At 35.4% G+C, this 21,429-nt stretch overlaps 2 protein-coding genes across 2 annotated transcripts; both read right to left on the reverse strand.

Annotated features, from left to right (window-relative positions):
- Positions 1-18,746: 18,746 nt before the first annotated feature.
- Positions 18,747-19,902, reverse strand: LOC114754192 (uncharacterized). The gene is made up of 4 exons (XM_028942962.1): positions 19,707-19,902; positions 19,367-19,627; positions 19,013-19,290; positions 18,747-18,936 (listed from the first exon to the last, which is right to left on the reverse strand). Exons 1-4 carry the CDS (start codon positions 19,857-19,859, stop codon positions 18,747-18,749), a joined length of 882 nt encoding a protein of 293 aa, XP_028798795.1. The 5' UTR covers positions 19,860-19,902.
- Positions 19,903-20,542: 640 nt separating this feature from the next.
- On the reverse strand, positions 20,543-21,181 carry LOC114754193 (uncharacterized). Its single transcript, XM_028942963.1, has 3 exons — positions 21,160-21,181; positions 20,721-21,029; positions 20,543-20,626 (listed from the first exon to the last, which is right to left on the reverse strand). Exons 1-3 carry the CDS (start codon positions 21,163-21,165, stop codon positions 20,543-20,545), a joined length of 399 nt encoding a protein of 132 aa, XP_028798796.1. The 5' UTR covers positions 21,166-21,181.
- Between the last annotated feature and the right edge of the window lie 248 nt (positions 21,182-21,429).

Raw genomic sequence — 21,429 nt, forward strand, 5'->3', positions numbered from 1 at the left:
GATCTCCTTATAGGTAGCATAATAATGCTTCTCTAACTCCTTGAATTGTCCGCTTGCATGTCCACAATAGAATGTCTTTCCATCTATTTCTTCAATTAAGACAGCTCCCCAAAAGTCATCACTGGTATCAGTCTGGAGGATCCGTAGTCCTTTGTCAGGGATCTTTAAAGGAGGTGGTTGCTGTGCAATTCTTTTGAGAGTCTTGACAGCTGAGGTCTGCTCTGTCCCCCACGCGGGAGGATTCTTTTTAAGAAGTCTGGACAACTGGCTGGTATGATTAGACACATGAGGGATAAAATCCCTAAGATAATTAATAATCCCCAGAAATTGTTGGATTTGCTTTGCTGTAAGATTATCGCCTGGGAATTTGAGCAATTCTTCTGTAATATGTGGTCTAGGATGATATTGGCCATTTTCAAAATCCATTCCAAGAAATTCTATGTGTCTGACACCTATTTCTCCTTTCTTTGCCGACAACATAATCCCATATTTTTCAATTATGTTCCCGAACTGGGTCAATAAGAGTTTATGGGAATCCTCATCTTTTGAAAAGAGTAAAAGATCATCAATATAAATGAGGAGGTTATCAAGTATAGGTTCAAAGATTCTGGTCATGGCCTTTTGGAATAGTAATGGGACAACTTTGAGCCCAAATAGCATAACAGTCCATTGGTACTAGGCATTTGGGATACAAAAAGCAGTTTTGGGTCGATCTTCTGGGTGGATATTCAATTGCCAAAATCCTACTTTAACATCAAACTTGGAAAAGATTTTTGCATCTCTAAGATGGACTGTAAGTGAACTGGGCTTTGGTAAAGGGAATTTGTCATCTTGAAGGAAAATATTAAGAGGCTTATAGTCAATGACTAACCTTTTCTTCCCTCTTTTGATTTCTGATCTTTTTTCAACATAGAATGCTTGGCAAGCCCAATTAGATTTTGTAGGTTCAATAAGGCCTTGTTTGAGAAGTGCAGTACATTCCTTTTTGGTGAGCTTGAGATCTTCTGGATTCATTCCTGGATGAAGTGCTTTTGTGGGATTGATATCTTCATTTTTCTTGAAAGGGAGTTTTATGAAAAACTCTTGATTTTTCCATAATGGAAATGGATGAGAGAATTGTTGATGACTATCAATGCAAAACTTGAAGAGATGATCTCGGATACCTTCATATCCTGGTGGTGCTTATTGGATTTCAAAGAAATTAGGAATTTCAGTATATGGACTAAAGAAATTTTTATATCTAATTCCTTTAGGCAGTACTTGAAGATTCCTAGTATGATAATAAGCATCAAATCTAATAAGAATATCTTTCCCGGGGAGATCACTACCAAGAACTTTCATCCATAGAACACATCCTGGAAAGAATTGAATACCAATCTTCCTTCTAGTAATCCATTCAATCTTGAATGTTTTTGAATCAGCAGTAAGGAAGGATTCATCACAAGGGATCCATGCCTCAGAAGGAAAGATATTAGAATTCATGATGGTTCTGCTAGCTCCAGTATCTATGAAAGCAATAACAGGAATTAGCTTTTCATACCTTCCTGGAAGGATATGGATTTTGACATTTGGCTTGGGAGTAACTTTGTTGTGGTCTGGCTGAGAAGCCAGGGAACCAAGGAAAGATGGATACACGGGTTGTTCAAGGGAATATAAAAACCCTTGAGGATCATCATCTTCTTGGGATAAGGATTCAGAATCAGTTTCTTCATCTTCAAGAAAGGAAGAACATATTGTGTTTCTTCATCCTAAGCATCTTGTTCTTCGATGACAGATTCAATATCTTCATCTTCATTAATCATTAGAACAGTTTGCAAGTGTTTTAGCATTTTCACATCCTTTTTGGTCTTGTTAGGACAATTTTTTACAAAATGTCCTTTCTTCTTGCACAGATAGCACCTGTCAGATTTCTTTGAATAAGGCCTGCGCCTTTTAAAGTATCTTAGGAAAGGCTTTTTGAATCTTCTCCTGGAATAAGAACCCTTTGGATATCTAAATCGATGATAATGAGATTTTCTCTTGGTAGAACAAGAGCAATCTTTATCGTCTTTGCACTTTATGCTTCAGCTTTGACTGTCCTTTCAGCATTCCTTTGAAGAATTTCTGTTGTTCACAAAGCTTGTCCATAGTTGCTAACGCCAACTAATATATTTCTCCTATAGAAATGTCAGACATATTTCTAGGGAGTGCATTGATAGCTCTATGAAGTTCTGGTTGCAGTTCATCTGGAAGAGAGGCAATAAAAGTGTGCCTGAGATTAACATCATTAGCTCCTCTGAGCATGTAGTATTTTTCAGACATTCTCTGGAAATGCTTTTGCGGGTCTCTTTTATCTAAAGAACAGCATTTCATCTCAAAGTATTCTTGGCAATGCCTTTTGTCAATGATCTGAAAATCACCAATGAATTCCTTGTGAATGAGTCCCAGAAGAGTTCCTGCATTATCAACTCTGGCTGCTGCTATCTTCTGGTAATCACTAAGGCTTAGTGACAATCTTTCCAGTTATCCTAGATCTGGTATTCAAAGCTGAGAGTCCTAACGTAGCCCGTCGATGAGTTGAGAATGAGTGGCCTTACCTGGACTAAAGCCTTGGATATCAGACTATGTTAGCTTGGTCCGGTTCAACTAACACCCCTCAATGGTATCAGAGCCAACACAATTTTGACAGAAGTGAGATATTGTTTGTGAAGGTGAGTAAGAAAATATTTCTTCTTATCATGAGTGAAACCTCAGACAACCTTGAACCCGTTCGCCTTTCTTCTCCTTTTACCCCACAAAGACTTCCCTCCTCTGTTCGTAGAACCCTTTCTAAAAAAATAGAAAATCTTGTTGAGATAGATCATCTTCCTAAAGATGCTAGAGTTCAGGAAATAGATCTACGTCTTCTCAGCCCTTTAGTCTTTATCACCGTACTAATCGTATCACTAGAAATGTTAGAAACCTGATTTCCACTGGAAGACCCCATGTAAAAGAAGTTGTCCAGTTTACCAACTTAGAAAACTGTGGTCTTCCTGCCTCTTCTTATGAACAATATGTCACTATTGATATACCTCAACCTTTGATTAATGAATGGATAGCTCAAGGTTATACCCATCTTCATATAGTGCTATACGCCTTATTCTTACACTCCATGGGAGAAAAGGATTTCCAGCCACTGCAAAAGTTGCTCTAGTTCATACTACCTATACTTTTTATAATAATGCTCTGATTGGTGCTGTCTTGACCACTCTTAGCAATGGTAGTGTCATCCTTACTATGGCTCCGGACTTCAACATCAAGCTTTCAGATCCAACTTTGACGGACAGATGAAAAATCCAAGTTTAGATAGTTGGAGCAGAACAAGATCCCAGAGCTATCGCAGCAACTCTTCATCATTAAGTCATCTACAGACTCTAGAACCATGCTCTTGACCTTCATTTTCCAAATTCTACTAAAGATGCTCTTTATGTGGTTTCTGATAGAGGTGATGATACCTCCATCATCCAAATTCCCTGACAGATCCCAAAAGAGGAACTTGCTTAGCTGATGCCTCTTGAGTGGATCACTAACTATGAAAAACACTTTCATGGTGTTCAAAGAGATGTCCATACTTCCATTCCTCCTAAGATAAAAAGACTTCTGGATGGCATAATCAAAATTGTTTTCACCAAGCTAAGCCAGGAAGGTCCTTCTGTACCTTCTGGACGTGTTTTGACTATCACCCGGCCTATGTTCCATCCAAGCGAGACCCTCCAATTGCTTGGGTAGATCAAAATGCCGAGCCATGTTATGTGTCTCACATAAATGGCCATTTCATTTGGGATCATGTACCAGAAGAATGTGATCCTGATTGTGAATGTGATATACCTTACTGGTGGGAAGCATCAGACGATGAAGATAAAGATGGATGGTCTTATCCTATCAGATATGCTGCAAAGAAGAAAAAGGAGAAGAATACATCTCCTTATTCCCACAAGCATTACCATCATCACCATGATGATGATGATCATGGTCCAAAACAGAAAGCCAGAAACTGGAAGGCTCCTGTCCCTACTGTTCCTACTAGCAAATTATCTCTATATGATTTGCTGAAAGAAATAGGTCATGAAGATCTCCTTCCTAAACAGAGGCCAGAACCAGTGATTCCTGTTATCCAACAATCCATCTTGTGTGAAGCAGGATTTTCCTCCCCTTGAAAGAAGAACCAACAAAGAAACAAAAGTTACAGTAAGACCTTTCTCTGTTCTAACAAAAATCTCTCCTACTGGTGAAGCTAGACCAGTCTCAGCAGCAGAAGAAGTTCTTAACTGGCAGACCCAGAATGCGATCGGCCAGAACAGAACTCTGACAAAGATTGATTCGAAGCTTGACCTACTGACTCTTAGAACTGATACTCTGACAAGCAGACTCGACCAAGTCTCTGATCAAGTCAAACAGCTTTATATGACTCTGTCTTCTCAGGCTTACCAACTGGATGCAGATTTGAACTGATTTATTGAAAAGGGATATATTGGACTAGAATTTACCAAGAAAGAGCAAGAATTGTCACAAATCCAAAAGGATTTACAAAGAATCGAGTCAGACATCACAAAGGATCATTCACAAACCATCTATGACTCTTATCCATCTTACCCCTCTAGTTTCCAACTTCCCACATATCCAACATCACCTCCTTCTTACCCTAGAGAATCTGACTATAGCAAGGTTTTCAAAATGTCTTATCCCATTTTGAGACAGTTGAGAAAGCCCCAACCCACTTTATCACCAGTACAACCAAATCCTCTTCCTAGACCTCTAATAAGACCACCTCATTTCCCTTCATCTGAAAGACTTTTCTAGCCATCATCCTCATACATTAAATCCATCGAACCAACACCATCCTCTCAAGGAGTTATAATAAGAACTCCACCATCATCTCTACCAAAACAGACTCCTACCCCTGACAGAGAAAAAGGAAAAGAAGTTGTTCATCCAAACAAAACCATAGCCACTTTCCAATCCTTGAATAAAGATCAATCATTAATAGATGGAAGCTCTGAAACTGAGTCTGATCCTTCTATTGAATACAGCTCTAACTCTGATTCTCAAAAATATCATGTTGATATTTCTAAAGTAGCAATGGTCCAACCAGATCCTACAGTTGAAGATCCTTTTGATGAAGAACCATTTGTCCCTCATACATCTGAGCCTAGAAGAACAAACTATAAACCTACTACAGGTCCATGGTTCACTTTTGATGACCTTCCTCCAGAAAAATAGAGAGACAGGCTCCATGAATTTGGCGCATGGATTGACCTGCAGCTTGCCAGGCATAATACAAATCTTGAGGAAGTTCTTACAAAATTTCTCTCAAGACTGACTGGAACTTACTGAGGGGTGTTAGCTGAACCGGACCAAGCTAACATAGTCTGATATCCAAGGCTTTAGTCCAGGTAAGGCCACTCATTCTTAACTCATCAACGGGCCACGTTAGGACTCTCAGCTTTGAATACCAGATCTAGGATAACTGGAAAGATTGTCACAAAGCACTCCTTTATGGACAGAGCAGACCTCAGCTGTCAAGACTCTCAAAAGAATTGCACGGTAACCACCTCCTTTAAAGATCCCTGACAAAGGACTACGGATCCTCCAGACTGATACCAGTGATGACTTTTGGGGAGCTGTCTTAATTGAAGAAATAGATGGAAAGACATTCTACTGTGGACATGCAAGCGGACAATTCAAGGAGTCAGAGAAGTATTATCATGTTACCTATAAGGAGATCCTTGCAGTCAAAAGAGGAATCGAGAAGTTCAATTTTCATCTCAGTCCCTATCAATTTAGAGTAGAAATAGATCTTTTCCCAGAATGCTTAATCCCAAGGGAAAGATTTTACCAGACAGCCAGTTACTTTGATGGAAAGACTGGTTCTCTCGCTATAAATTCTGTCTATCACCTCAAAGGTCACCAAAACATCATAGCAAATTCCTCACAAGGCCTCAGAAAGTTTCTCAGCCTCCAAAACTCCTCTCACTCTCCAAGCACTAACCTCTTTTCATCCTAACTATCTCTGAACCAGAAATGCCTCACAGAATGAGAGCCACCATTTTTCCTCCTGGATCCCATCCTGAATCTCCAGCAGATGTCCAAAACCTCGCCCGAAGCACTATGTTCTACTGGCTCCACCATCTTCTTGTAGATACTGGAATTCACCTATATCCTCAGCACTTTGATGCTGATGCTCCATACCTCACTGTTCCCATCATCAAAGGACCCATACCAAAGGAACTCTTATGGTACATCTGGTTTGTCTTAGCCAATTATACTTGTGCCATAGCCTTCTTAGCCGTAGTCGTATATGACCACCTGAATGACTTCAGAAATGAAAATTCTCCTCTTACTACACTCTTTGAGATGATTGCTCCTCTTCCCTACTGAAGAGGAAAACTTTAGAAAATTCTCAAGGAACATAATGTCTGGGACTTACCATCTCCAAAACAAAAGAGATTTTTCTGTTTGTATACCTTGTTCAGGAACTATGGTATAAGTGCTCACCAAAGGCTTTACACAGACAACCGTCTGATTCTCCAAGTCACTACCCGTCATGGCCAAAAAATGAAGCATTGTTAATGGAAAAAATTGGAAAAACATTAACTACACTTAATCAGCCTGACACAGGAGAAGACACTTCATGCCTTTCTCTTGGACCTTTCCCTCCAAGCTCACCGTCAGCCAGCAGCACAACACTTGAAGAATTCCAGAGAGATTTCATCATGAGTGTTGTCAGACCTCCGCCAAATAGGTCACAAGTCCCTCTACCGACAAAAGCTTCCCAAGACCCTTATGACGGAGACTCACAGATTCAACTCACTCAGCCTGAAGGACTCTATCTCCCTCAGCCAAGTCTTCAGTCACAACTCCCATTCCTTGCAAGAGAATCGCAGGATCCTAACCAAGATGACCTTGACCCAGAACTTGAAGAATCCTACTGTACAAGGAGACATTATGACTCGGATGATCTTGACCCAGAAGGCATCATGAACCTATCCCCTAGCCATGAACCTATCTACAAAGACTAGGGAACACCATTATCAAGAAATCTCCTTTTGTGATACTCTGAAGATAAGGGGGACCCGCCAGATTCTTACTTTATGTTGTTATCTACTTTTACTTTATTAAAATAGTTCGTCCTGTAGTCTATTTCGTTTTCTTGTAATCAGTAAAGTAGTTGCCTTTATTAAAGTAGTTGGCAGTTATGTCATTATTAGGATAGCAAGTCATTATAACCCCTACCCGTCATAATGATATCTACTATTAGGACTTTATCATGTAATGGCACCGAGCCTCTATATAAACCCCACTCTGCCATTAGTTACAGGCAGAAGGAGTTGTATCAACTTCCTTGTATAATACTAGTGTGCTTTCCACATGAGTTCTCTCCAAATTTCTCTCTTCTTCTGAAAGCCTCACAAATAATGTCTTTCTTCTGTCACCAGAGATTCTGAGTATGCTCTGCACTTGCCTCTTTAAAGAGGATCTTGTGCATCAGGAAATAGAATCTGACCACGATCCATAAAGGAGTGCTTAGTGACAATCTTTCCAGTTATGCTAGATCTGGTATTTAAAGTTGAGAGTCCTAACATGGCCCGTTGATGAGTTGAGAATGAGTGGCCTTACTTGGACTAAAGCCTTGGATATCAGATATGTTAGCTTGGTCCGGTTCAGCTAACACCCCTCAGTGGTAAATATTTTATAGAGAAAACTAAGACTTGGTTTGGATTGATGGAAGAATTTTATTTGAAATGCAAATGGAAATAAAAAACAAAGCAAAGAAAAAAGAACTAGCTTTAAAGATAAGTTTCATTTTCTCTTAAAAAAAATGAAATTTTGATATAATTTTTTTTGGAATATATGAATTTAACATGGAAAGGAAGATCAAAGATATAGAAAGACCATGATGCCCTTTAAAGATACACAACTTTCCTCTCATACACCTTCCTTCCTAATTGAAGATTCCAATTTAAGGTTTCATATACTCTTTCGTTATAAGAATCTCTGACATACTTCACAATATATTTGTATAAAATACTCCTCCAACACTTAATATAGGACCTAATTGTTAAGTCAATTTTGGTCATAAATATAAGACCCATTTTTCATGTTTATTAATTTTTCCTAAATCATCCCTATTGATACTCCCTCAACCATAATCAAGTAGAAAATGAAGAGGGGATATTAAGGAAGATGATTGTGGTGTTTTAGAAAAAAACATGTCATATTTCTTATAATTAACTAACTTATCTAACTTCCTTAATCTAATCAAATTAGTTAAATAGATCTTATATTAAGGACCGGAAGAGTATGAATTTTTCACCTAATATCTCTAACTATGAATTCATACAGTTGAAAAATAGTAGACAATGAAAGGAGGAAGTGATGACACATGGAATGGAAGGACAACAAAGATCAAAATTAGATATGGCTATGGTTGAAGTTTGACAAAGGATGAACATGAAGGTTTGGCTTCAATGCATGACAAAGAGGAAGATTGACAAGATGCACAGGAAAGGAGTAGCTAAAGGAAATCGACAGTGAGGATGGCTCATTTGATAATGGACAATGGAGATAATAGATGCTATAATGGGATATGGAAGTTGATACCATTAATTAGGACAAGGATGATTTTGGGTTTACAATATTTTTTTAGGAAAAAATTCACTACGATAGGATTGTTGGTATTTGATGCTTCCCTACCCGGGGGAAAAAAAAACAGTAAAGAGAAGCACCATCAAATATGATGAAATGGAGATCACGCAACTTAATTATATTTGATGGTTATGATAAAAGTTGTGAACTATGTTTATTAAATACTTAACAATTTAAACAAAGCAACCATCAGATATTGTTGTAATATTTTATTTCTTAAAAAATAAAAATATACTCGATAATTCTTTGCATGCAATTGTCAAGTAATGAGAGATTATATTTTATAGTTAGGCTAAAGTATATATTTAGTTTTTTAACTTTAGACAAAGTTTTAATTTGATCATTTAACTTTAAAAAGCATACATTTAGTCTTTTAGCCCTAAATTCGTTGAGGTTAAATAATGATCTTTTGTAACAATCATAGTTGTTTTGAAAATTAAATTTAATATATTGACATTTGAGAATGTTTTATCAACATTTAAAATCTTAATACTATCATTTTTTATTAGCAATTTTAGAATTAAAGGACTAAAAGTATACTTTTTAAAGTTAAGGGACCAAATTGAAATTTTTTATAGAATTGAAAGACTAAATGTATACTTTAGTCTTATAATTATATTTGTTAGGATTATGGTTTTGATGATAACAAAGTTAGATTAAATTGGTTAAGTGTTTATCTGGTTTTGATCGATCAAATGATTATCGATAAGCTGTCAGATAACTGTTTAGTATAAATCAGTTTAATGTTAAGTATTTTAATCGATGAGCTGTTCGATAATTCATTGATCGATAAAATGATCGATTATCGCTAACGTAAAAGTCATATAAGGTAACTATCGATTATCGATAGATTAATCGATGATCCAAGATGATCGAACAAGTGACAGATAAAAAGAAGTGAATCTAAGCTGATCTTATCGATCAAGTGATCGATAAATGAGTTATTGATAACGACATCGATAAATGGTAAGGCACTCTACCTGTTTTGATTATTGATTCTGTCATTGTTTATCGATCACATTATCGATCATTTTTTTATCGATAATATGATCAAACATTGAGCTCTAACCTTCTGAAATACAGGAACTGATTATAGACTATTGATCGATAACTTTATCAATCATCAAATTATCGATAACATGATCGATAATCTGTGTGCCAGTTGCTTCTACTTAGTTTTTCCTAGAACTAAATTATCGATAACCTTATCGATAATTAAGCTCTCTTACATAACATTTTTTTTCAGATAACATGATCGATAAACAACTTTAGAACAAATTCTTCACTTCACTGTTTATCGATAATCTGATCGAACATGTCTTGATCGATCACCTATTCGATAATTCTTGGTATTCTTGTTTCTCACTAAAGGTTTTACATTTGACTCTTATCGATAACATTATCGATCACAACCTTATCGATAATGTGTTCGATCAACATGCATTAAAGCTTCAATTCTGTAACACTTGAATTATCGATAAATTGATCGATCAACCTTTACTCGATAAACTAATCGATCATTGACTTCTGTCAGCTTAATTTCAGCGAGCTATAACATTTCTCATACTCACTTGTCTACTTACTTCCAAAGTGTTTTTTAGCTTGCACAATCTTCATGATTACTTTACTAAGTGATGTATATTCAAAGGAACTCTGATTTACATATCAGCCTAAGATTTCTTGTTGCACTTTATCGATCACCTGATCGATAAACCATTGTTCTATCATCTGATCGATAAACCTCTTCTACTGATCGAAATTTTCTCTCTTTATTTTTTCGATAACCTAATCGATCAACTAGTAATCGATCACCACTTCGATCAACCATGTCCAGAATGTCTTTCTGCACTTTTTACAGATAATTCATTTCATCTAGAATCATTGAGTAATCAATTAGTCATTCTTCCTGGTTCATGACTAAAGCTTACACCGCAAGACTCTTACTTGTTTAAGTTTAAACTATGGATGCAGATTACTAAGAGAAATTACAACGGCTCTTCAACGGGATTACGTAGCCTGTAACCTACAATGTCAGAAAGCTCAGACGCATTAATGGCGGAACCGTTAGAACTGGCGAAACACGCAAACAGAGTCACAACGGCTAGAAGCTCTTCTGTCTAACGGTTACTTAACGATCTCAACTATAAAAGGCGCGAAGAAGCATTAATGAGAGGATTGAATACCGAAACTACCATCTATGATTATTAAGTCTAGCATTCAATACTTTGTTTCTTCAATACTACTGAGCGTCAGTGTTCATCTTTAAATTTCACTCTGTAAGAGAGTTGATATCTATCCTTTATTAATCACTATTGAGTGACACTCAAGAGTGTGGACTCTTGAGTGGGTTTGTATCCTTACGGGAGTAAGGGGGTGATTGAGTGATTCAATTACTGTACTGAGGCACCAAGAGCCCGATCAATCTTGGAAGATAGTGAAATACTCAGAGGTGTTCTGAGGACTGGACGTAGGTCAAGTGGTTAAGACTGAACCAGTATAAATCCTGTGTCTTCCCCTCTGCGGTGAAATCCCTTTTAACTCTAACTCTCTGTTTCCGATATTGTCTGGTTTTAATTTCGCAAATATTTTTTAACTCACCCAATTCACCCCCCTCTTGGGTGAGATTGCTTCTAACAATAATTAATAACTATCAAATATTATAATACTTGATGGGCATTCAGAAATATCATTCTTCACGAAATGGTAGTTATGGCTTGGGTTTTGAGATCAATTAAGGGAGTTTTACAATTCCATTTGTGATATTTACAATTCCATTTGTGATATTTATGGGGTGCTTGGATGAAATCAAAGCATGGTTTGGAGAATAGCTTCTGAAAAATAGATTTTGTGAAGAGTAGATTTTATAAAAAAGTGATTAGATAAAATAAGAGTGTTTGGATAGTTGTTATCAAAAGCACTTTTTATATGTGCAAATTATTAAAAAAAGACATAAGTTAATATAATAATTACATAAAATATAGATTTCATAATATATTTTAAATTAAAGGAATAAAATTGTCAATAATATATTTTTTACCAACATAATTAATAATATATAAAAAATAATTAATAAATAATTAATATGTGTACATATATTTATAAAATATAAGATTAAAAATATTTCTGTAAAAAATGAATATTTTTTACCAACAGAAAAATATTATTTTATTTTAAAGATTATAAATATGAAATACCATGATATTTTTTGACAAAATTAAATATGCACACATTAAAACAATTTATTACTTATTATAGTAATTAATAATAAACACACAACACATTATATGATTCTCTCAGGCTCTCTCTCGTGCTGCGTCTGGAACAAGAGACCATTCTTCCACGCCAACAAGCCATGTGAGACTCAAGCAAGTCAAGGGGCATTTTTTGTCCAGATAATGTTGCCCACCTTCTGACACCCCAACAGCCAAAATTTCAGCATCAAAAGTGAGATGATTCCGCTTTTCACAGAACTATGGTTTTAGAGATTAAAACTGTGGTTTCTCAAAGTATTAGGGTGTTTAGACGTCATCTAATCCAAATCATGGTTTTGCCTCCCAAACCATGGTTTTGGATGATACCAAATAGGCCCTTAATCTCTAATATAAAGTATCTTGATTCTCTTAGTTTTAGATGATGAAATTGTCATAAAGTCCGTTGCTAAAATTAACAATAGAATTTGGTAACAAAATTTTATTCCATCTGCAAATTAGTAATGTAATTATATTCCATCACTAACTCATTAGAAAAAATTACAATGTAAATATATAAAAAAAATTTAATATTCATTATTAAAATTAATATATAAGATAAGATAATTTTTCAACAATATACTATATTATCAAAAATACAAGTATTATAAATACAAAAATATATATATAGTATACATATTATTTTGTTAAATTGTTTGAATAAAAAAATATTAATGATTAATAAATATTTAGTAAAATACTAAAATTAAATAGAAATATATAATAACATATTAAATTATATATAAGTTTGTGTTTATCATTTGAAATATTATATATAAATATGTAATTTTGCATTAAAAGTTTGTAGGTGCTTCTTAGCTCCATCGGCAAAGTTTTGATTATAATATACTTCTCTAGTCCTATTTGTAGAGCAAAGATAGAAGACATTTTTTGGTCCTATTTATAGGCATTGAGAGAAAATTTTTGTATGGATGTATAATTTCATTCTTCATTTATTGTTGTGTTGATTTTGTTTACATAAGGTATAATATATATTAAATAGGGATAAAATTGAAAATTTATTGAATTTTAAATGAGAGTTAATGAAGTTTAAGGTTTTTCTTAGTCTGTATGAAACATGTTAGAAGTGATTTATCAATAGGACCAGAGGAGTAATTAATAACTTATAATATAGATTGATTTCGATCTTCAATATAAAGACAAATGGTATATATAAAGAATTTTTAAGAAAGAAATTATGTAGGATACATATATAAGTAGGAGAAGGCATTTGTTATAATCTATTCAAACCATTTAATTTTTTATATAGAATAATTAGTTAGATTTTATTATAATAACTTTTTTTAATAATTAGATTTTTTTAATTAATTACAAATAGTTTTTATCAAATATGTAAAAAAAAAAAGATAACATAATATAATATGATATAATACATATAAAACTAAATTATATATCTAATCAATGTCAATGAAAAATAAAAATTAAATTAAAAACACTCTACTTATGAAAAACTATTTATGATTTCAAATTAAAAGTCAGTTTCATTCTAAATTAATATTATATTCAAAATAATTTTTGAAAGAAAAATACTATAAAATAAATAGTAATATGAATTATATGGTGAGAGCACATGTTAATGAGGTCATAGGCGAGATGGCAACACATGGAGGTGAGATGTGACATGTAGCAGGCAAAGATAAGGTAGTAGGTGACACATGGCTACAGCCACTGGTGATAAGGTAATGGCTAGTGGAGGCACAACGTGCCATGTTAATTTTTTTTAGAAGAATCCAATTAGTAATGGATTAACGACTAAGTTATGTCGTCACTAATTATTGATGGAATATATCCATCACTAATTAGTGATGTAAATTTTTCTATTATTAGGTTAGAGATGAAACTGTTCCGTTGATAATTAGCAACTTGAAATTTGGTCACTAATCTAATTAGTAACAGAACAAATAGTGATGAAACAAATTTTGTCGCTAATTAGATTTTGTCACTAAATTCCATTACTAATCACATGATTTTTTTTTTTGTAGTGATGGATTGACTCTGTTAGTTCTAATATTGATTTACCTTGGATGCTTCTTAGAGATTTTAATCAGATTCTATCTTTAGATGATAAAACTTGTTCTATTGGGTCTTCTACTGCTTGGACTAGTTTATTACAATGTCTTGAAAATCCCAATTTTATCAATATCACTCAACACGGTTCGGCTTTCACTTTGACCAATAATAGGCATGGCTTAGGAAATATAACGGAAAGATTGGACATGGCTTTCTGCAATTTTGATTGGATACAAGTCTTGCCCTCTTCTCATGTCACCACTCTTTCTCTCACTGCATCCGATTGTAGTCAAAAAATTTTCTTTTAAAAGTGTAGTTCACAAAAAGCTTCCAAGAAGATTTGAAGCCTCTTGGCATCAATTCAAAGAATGTGAGCAAATCATTCATTTTGTTGGTCTCAAGAGATTGAAGGTTTTCCTTACTTCAGAGCCCATAGTAAGCTAAATAGGACTTTTTCTACCTCAACTGGCTGGGGCAAAATACACATGGGCAATCTTGCACCTCTCCTATTTCTCTAGCTGAAAAAAAAAAAAAGAACCTTCATGATATATCCATGAAAATTGATCAGGGCATGCCCATCTCATTTGTTCAACTTTCTCATTTCCAGGATACCAAACATGAATTGGAATTCATATATGATTATGAAGCTAGCTAGTGGGCTCAGCGTGCAAAAATCAAATAGTTACTATCACGCTATGGTTAATATACAAATACCCCTCAGAGCTTGCAAACACTAAATACTTTTGTGCTATGATTAATAAGAGAATAGCTGAAAATACCATTCGTAGCTTGGAAAAACCTAATGGAAGATGAACCTTCAATCAAGTTGAAATTTTGGAGTTGGCAATAGAACATTTTAGCTTTATCTTCTAGCAACAGAACCTGTCATCCTTTGAGGAAGTTTTGAATGGTCTTTCTCATATTTCTATGCTTGCTCTTAACATGGAGCATATACAACGTCCCATGAATCCTTTAACTTTGTTAGAGGTCAAAAAGCTATTTTTGACTTACCCAAAGATAGTGCTCCTGCTCCAGATGGGTTTCGTGCAAGTTTTTTTTTTTTTTTTTCCAGAGGCATTGGATCTCGTACCTAATGACATCATTCATATGGTTCTTCACTTATGGCACTTTGACCATCTTTCAAAATCTCTAAATAAAATGGTGGTTATTCTTATCCCAAAAACTAATAAGCTTCAATCCTTTAAAGATTTTTGGCCTATTAGAATTTGTAACGTGACTTAAAAAATTATTTCTAAAGTGCTTTGCAGTCATATCAAAAAACCAATCGAAAGACTAACCGCTCCTAACCATAGAGGCTTCCTTAAGGGTCAATTGATCTTTGATAACATCATGTTAGCAACAGATTTAATGTCCTAGGTTCATTCAGCTAGGGTAAAGAGAAAGAAATTGGCATCTTTAAAAATTGATTTTTCAAAATCTTTTGACAGACTTTCTTAGAAATTTGTTGTTACAACTATGAAATGTATAGACTTCCCTAATAAATGGATTAATCTGATTCAACAATGACTTTCAACGATACAATACCATATTCAACTCAATGGTAAGCTCACAAATTGTACAACACATATCTCATATGCTCTATGCTAATGACTCTCTTCTTTTTTGAAAACACTACACAAAACTTTGCTATGTTTGATTGTTCTTGACATTTATGGTTTCTAATCTAGTCAAGAAAGCGAATCCAAAAATTTTATTTCTAATTTTAATACTTTCAAATACATTTTCTCGACATGATCCTATACAATTTCATCTTCTACACTCAATGAAAGTATCAAATCAACTTGAATCAAACTTGAGCCTCATGTTCCATGCTTGGCTGAATTATATACTCTAGGGCTACAAGTTGAAATTCTACTATAAATCAAGCTACAACACAATTTTCTAACCATATTCCATCCTTTAACCCCTATGCTATCTTTAAATCATTCATAGCAAGTCATATGGCATTTTGGACAGCATGGTACCATAGGGTTTTTACCATTTTTCTCCATCCAAATTAAATCCAAAACAATCACTAATCAAGGTAACTAAATACCAGCTTGACAGATAAAACAGTTATTTGATGGGTTAGAATCAAAAGAAATAGTATAACAGTTACCATTCTTTGGAGCTTTCAACTTAGCTCTGATTTCTTTAATGTTGAGCTTGAGATCATCTTTGCTAATGACCAATCATTCTTCTGAGTCAAATATGATCCAATTATTTTTAGAATTGTCTAATTCTTAACCACAAATTAAAGGAGTTGCCTTTTTATTTTGTAGAAGTTTGAACAGAGCTTTTCCTTAAATATAAGGAATCCTAAATAATTTTTGCAATGATCAAATCAACCAACAAACAAACAATATAGGGTTAATATAATGATTAGTCCTCACAGCTTACATTCATTTTGGTTTTCATCTCTCAAGTTTAAAACCCTTGTTTCTGATCCTTCAAGTTTAGTCCATTTAAAACTTGGTCGTTATATTTTTAGAAAGACTTGGGCTCAAATTTAACACCGTCAAATAAGCTTACGTGTCACTAACACCGTAAAATAAGTTTAGTCTATATGACATGGCTTTTTTTTTTTAAAAAAAAAAGGCTCTCTCCTTACGCTTCCCAGTCGACCGCGCTGCTGCTGCTCCTCCCACCAAGATGACCCAACTCCAGCTTAAGCTCAAGACGATGAAGAAGCATGGCAATCTCCTCTCTTTTCCTCTCATGTCGTCGCCATTTTCATCATCGCATCATCTTCACCGGGAAACCACATGAGTTCATTGATTTTCTAGGTAAAGCAGAAAAAGTTAAGAAACCCACATGGCCTTTTAATGCATACAATTGCTCTTCGTAAATTAAAAGCAAGCTCAGGTCCCTCATTGAGTACTCTCGCTATATGCATATTGATCTAACGAAAATTACAGAGATTCCACAATCATATAATATAAAATATATATATATATATAAAAAGGCAGATTCCAAAAATTATACAATTGATTCTTAAAGGCCTGGGAGATTGCAATAGTACTCTAGATCATTAGTGGTAGCCCTTATTTTGATAATGGGCACATTAGTCTACTCTGTTTTTCTATTACAAAACAGGGAAGGTCCTCCTTATAATTATGAAACTTGTATGGTCCTCTGTTAGTCTTTTTTTTTTTAATTTCATTCCTCACATATAGGGGTGTTGGATGTCATATCTCTCATTTTTCACCATAAAAGTTATCAAATAGAAGTAAAAGAAACCACATTTTATGGCCACAAAATTAGAAAATCAAGTTTTCAAAACATTCTTCTCGGTTACTATTCATGCTACTACAAAATGAAAAATACTTGATGGTTATTTTGGATCATATTTGACAGTTAAAAACCGTCAACTATACTGGCGTCATATATTTCAACAGCAAATATTTGACGGTTATTAACCGTCAAATATTTTAATCATACTTGATGGTTACTAAAGAAAAACCATCAATTATTCTAAGAGTATACTTGACGGTTCCAAAAACCGTCAAGTATTCTGTAATACTTGACGGTTCCAAAAGTGGCCGTCAAGTATTATGAAACATACTTGACGGTTATTTTTGAAAAACCGTCAAGCATTATTTAATACTTGACGGTTTTAAAAGTAACCATCAAGTATGTTAGAATACTTGACGCTTTTAACTAATAACCGTCAAGTATTATTGGTTTTTTTTTTAATATTCGTTCTCCTTTGCCAGCAGCCCCCTGCAATTTTGAAACCGATAACAAAGGCTCATTCAACAGAATCATGCAGGCCAGCATTCAAACCAATTCAGCCATATACATATATCTTAATGAACCAAAAATAATTTACATTATCATATATATACATGAACCAATGAAAACCAACTGTGATATATTAAAATTCTGGCAAGTACAAAAGGTGAACCAATTCCAAAATTAGCCAATTGCCAAAGTTGTGCAATGCCTAAAACTAACCAACAGCCAAAAATGAACCAAAACCAAAATTATATTGAAACCAAAGCTAGCTGTACGTACATACACTGTCTTAATGTACACTTCCCTATCTATGTTGTGCCCACTGACGGAATAAGGCCATCGCCAACTCCTCAACGATTTCTTCCATCTGAGCAGATGAATACACTGTGCAATATGTGTCGGCAAAGTACTGTATGCAACCACAAATTATGACTTAAGTTAGATAGAAATGTAAAGCTACAGTAAGTACAATAATTCTTAAATATATAAATTGAACCTTAACAAATGCATATTACCTGCGTGGGAATTGTGTCAGCATTGTGCAGAATTATCTCCTTCATAAATTTCATCACGCAATATCCACAATGGGAGCTCTTGTTGGGCTGACGTGGGCACTGTAAAGAATGGAAAAGGAAATAATATTAGTCAATCATATAAATAAACCATATTTAGTAGAATAGTAAATAATGGTAGTGAATACCTTCACTTTCTTCCACGGGAAGGTATCGTCAAATTGGCCGTTTTTTATCGGGGGGCAGGGTAAGGCCTGATTTGTGCAGTATAGCCACAAAGCCCTGAGAAGACAATAAAATTGAATATTAATGATTGTCAAAAATTTGATTGAAGCAAGAAATTAAATTAAATTTAAATAATAGAGATAAATATTACTTGTTGAACAATGAAACCATAAATGGTCGATTGGTTGGATCCCCATGAAGAGAATCAAGATACCAAATCCTCGGCTTTGTGGGATTGACCACAATCAGCATCCAGTGTCCCCTAAGTATAAGAAAGACAATTAGAACTATTACAAATTATTTTGAAAATGAAAGAATTTAGGAAAGTTTACCCTTGACAATAAGGCGCCAAAAACAAAGTCTGAGCCCCCGGTGTTGCCCTAGAAATGAAGATATCCAACAAGTCTCTGGATAAGTCTTTCTTCATATTAGGTCCGTGGCCAGCAAAAGTGTGGGGGCTGATAATCTTGAACTTGTCATCAAGGCCACCAGGGGCTATGAAGTTCTTGAAAAGATATCTAAATCAACAAACGAAGATATCAATAGAATAAATGTTCAAGTACTTAAGTATTTAGTTAAGGTTTTAACAAATACCTGATATAAAAGTTACAGGCATTTGTGCTGGCCATTCCATGCGTCAGAATCTCTTTCAATACTTCATTTGTGACATAATCTGACGAGGGTCGACCGTATACCTCTGGCTCAAACTCTAGGGGAATCATGAAATCCTCGCCATGTTCTAATCTGGCCCCAATTGCATATTCCTCAAGACATATTCGGAATCTTGATGATACCACTTGAACGGGCTCAGAGGGCTGCTTCTGTGGTGATGATAATGAGTGATCACCCAATAGGCTCTTCTTCCCCTTAGACTGACAAACAGACTGTTAGTAATTAAAATAGAGTTTATTTTAAATCAGCTGAATTTGTAGACCTATACATATATACCTTTGAAGGATGTCCTAATGTAAGAAGACGGCCAGGCCAAGCGACAAAGCTACCCACTGCTTGAGCCACTGTCTCTGCATCTGGGGTGGGTATCGGGAGGGCATAATTCGCATCAATAGCAGTGTTCAACTGCACCCTCACATGATCAGCAGGGAGAGGAACATTATGAATTATACTCTCCCCCGGTAAATTGAACATGCGGCCCGTTGCAACAGTGTGATGTTTAGGGCTATCCGCCATACACTGAACGTCCGCTTCACCCTGATTTGTTTAACATGAGAGACAAGTTAGCTAGATATATAAATTATTGAATGTAATTATATAAACACAAGTATTATACCTCAGGTAGCAAGGGGAATGTGCAGCTGTCTTTGCCACTTGGGCTGAGATTCGGAGCCGGCTGTGGTGCTTGATTCTTGATCAACTGCTCGATTAGGAGCGCTTGCGCTTTAACTTGCTCCTTTAACCAGCGTGTTTCTTCCTTCAGCTCCATGAACTCAGCAGAGGAAGGCGTGCACGATGAAGAGGGCTTTTGTCGGTACCCAAAGTAATCTCTCTTGGTGACTCCATAACCGACGCCCCTAAGAAGACCAGGATGGTCAGGAGTCCCCAATGCCCTCCTCAATATATCCTGGTCATCTGCAGAATATGCCCCCTGCGAAACTTCCTGGGACAAACTCTCCTGTGCAACAAACATTGATATAGTTATTCATACTTAAAGATATTTGACAATAACGTGAAGATTATTTAATTTAGAATAATACTCACCATCCTGTCCACGACCTCCTTAACGCGAGGATTATCAATTTGGCCATCTTTATTTTGCCTGGCCAGTGCCCACAGCATCTGACGTGATACAGTGACATCTGATCCCTCCTTCTGAGTCACCTCTTGCTCAAGGCCCGCATAACCCAAGCGGCCCTTTCGGTAGGGATACTCATTCTTCTTTACCCTTTCCTTATTTTGGGAACTTAATTCCTGCAAAAACAAAGTAGATTCACAATTAAACAATATATAGATTAAACAAAATGGACTATTTAATATCAAAAAGAGCGAGGATTATTACTTGAAATTGCCTATCACGACGTGACGTCACAAAAGCAGCCCAATCCTCTGGTTTGACCAAGTCCCGTATCAAGCTAGGAACCTGGGACTCGTCGGCTGTGGAAGGATCCTTCAAGTACTTGTGTGTGACAAAATATCGGAAAGAGCGCAATGCCCTCCCAGCCTTCCCCTCCACAAACCTCTTCCTGCTCTCATCTATATCAAATGCAGACTGCAAAACATATAAAACAACACATTAGTGTCACGCAGCTTGTAAGAAAACGAAATTTGAGTTGTTATAATATATTACCGATACATCTGTCCAAATAGTGTCTCGCACTGAACGATCAACCCTCCTCCAGTGCTGCGCTGTAATGGGCACGGTGCTTCGTGCCACTGCCCCAATATAGCTGATAAATTTATTTGACCGTACAGCTTGTCCTTTCTTATTCCACTGTACGGCAAATTTCTTTCCTTCTGTTCGAGCTTTCACGACCTCTTGCATGACACAAAGGCCCCTCTGTATGCGTGCTGCCTCCTCTTGCAACTGTCTCTCCTGCTCAGAGGCATCTCTCGGCTGAGATGGGTTATCAGTGCTAGATCCGCTATCGTCTGCCATCTGCAATGAAATTGAAGTAAACAAAATGAATCAGAATCCATTAAATGAAAATAAAGTCATTAATGACGAAATTTATTTGAACAAAATTAAAACAAATAAAAGAATCAAAGAAAATAATGAGAGAATTTACATGCATGTTTAAGAAGATCTTTTTCTTTTTCTACTCTTATGTTTTTGCATGTTCTTCTTGGTTTGAATTGTTTTGATCTTCTTACGAAACACTTTCCCCCTCTTTGAAATCCATATTCCGTCGTTGTGATCATGCCTGACATACATGGATTGATCTTCATTTAAATGAGAATCAAGTGAGGCCCCTTGAAATGGATCATCTTCAATTGCATTGTCTTCATACCCCGTCTCTTCAATATCCATTTTATTAGTCAACAAAACAATAGACCAT

Source organism: Neltuma alba, unplaced genomic scaffold (assembly GCF_004799145.2).
Source record: "Neltuma alba isolate B1F8T4 unplaced genomic scaffold, ASM479914v2 tig00010097_pilon, whole genome shotgun sequence".
Lineage (NCBI taxonomy): Eukaryota > Viridiplantae > Streptophyta > Magnoliopsida > Fabales > Fabaceae > Neltuma > Neltuma alba.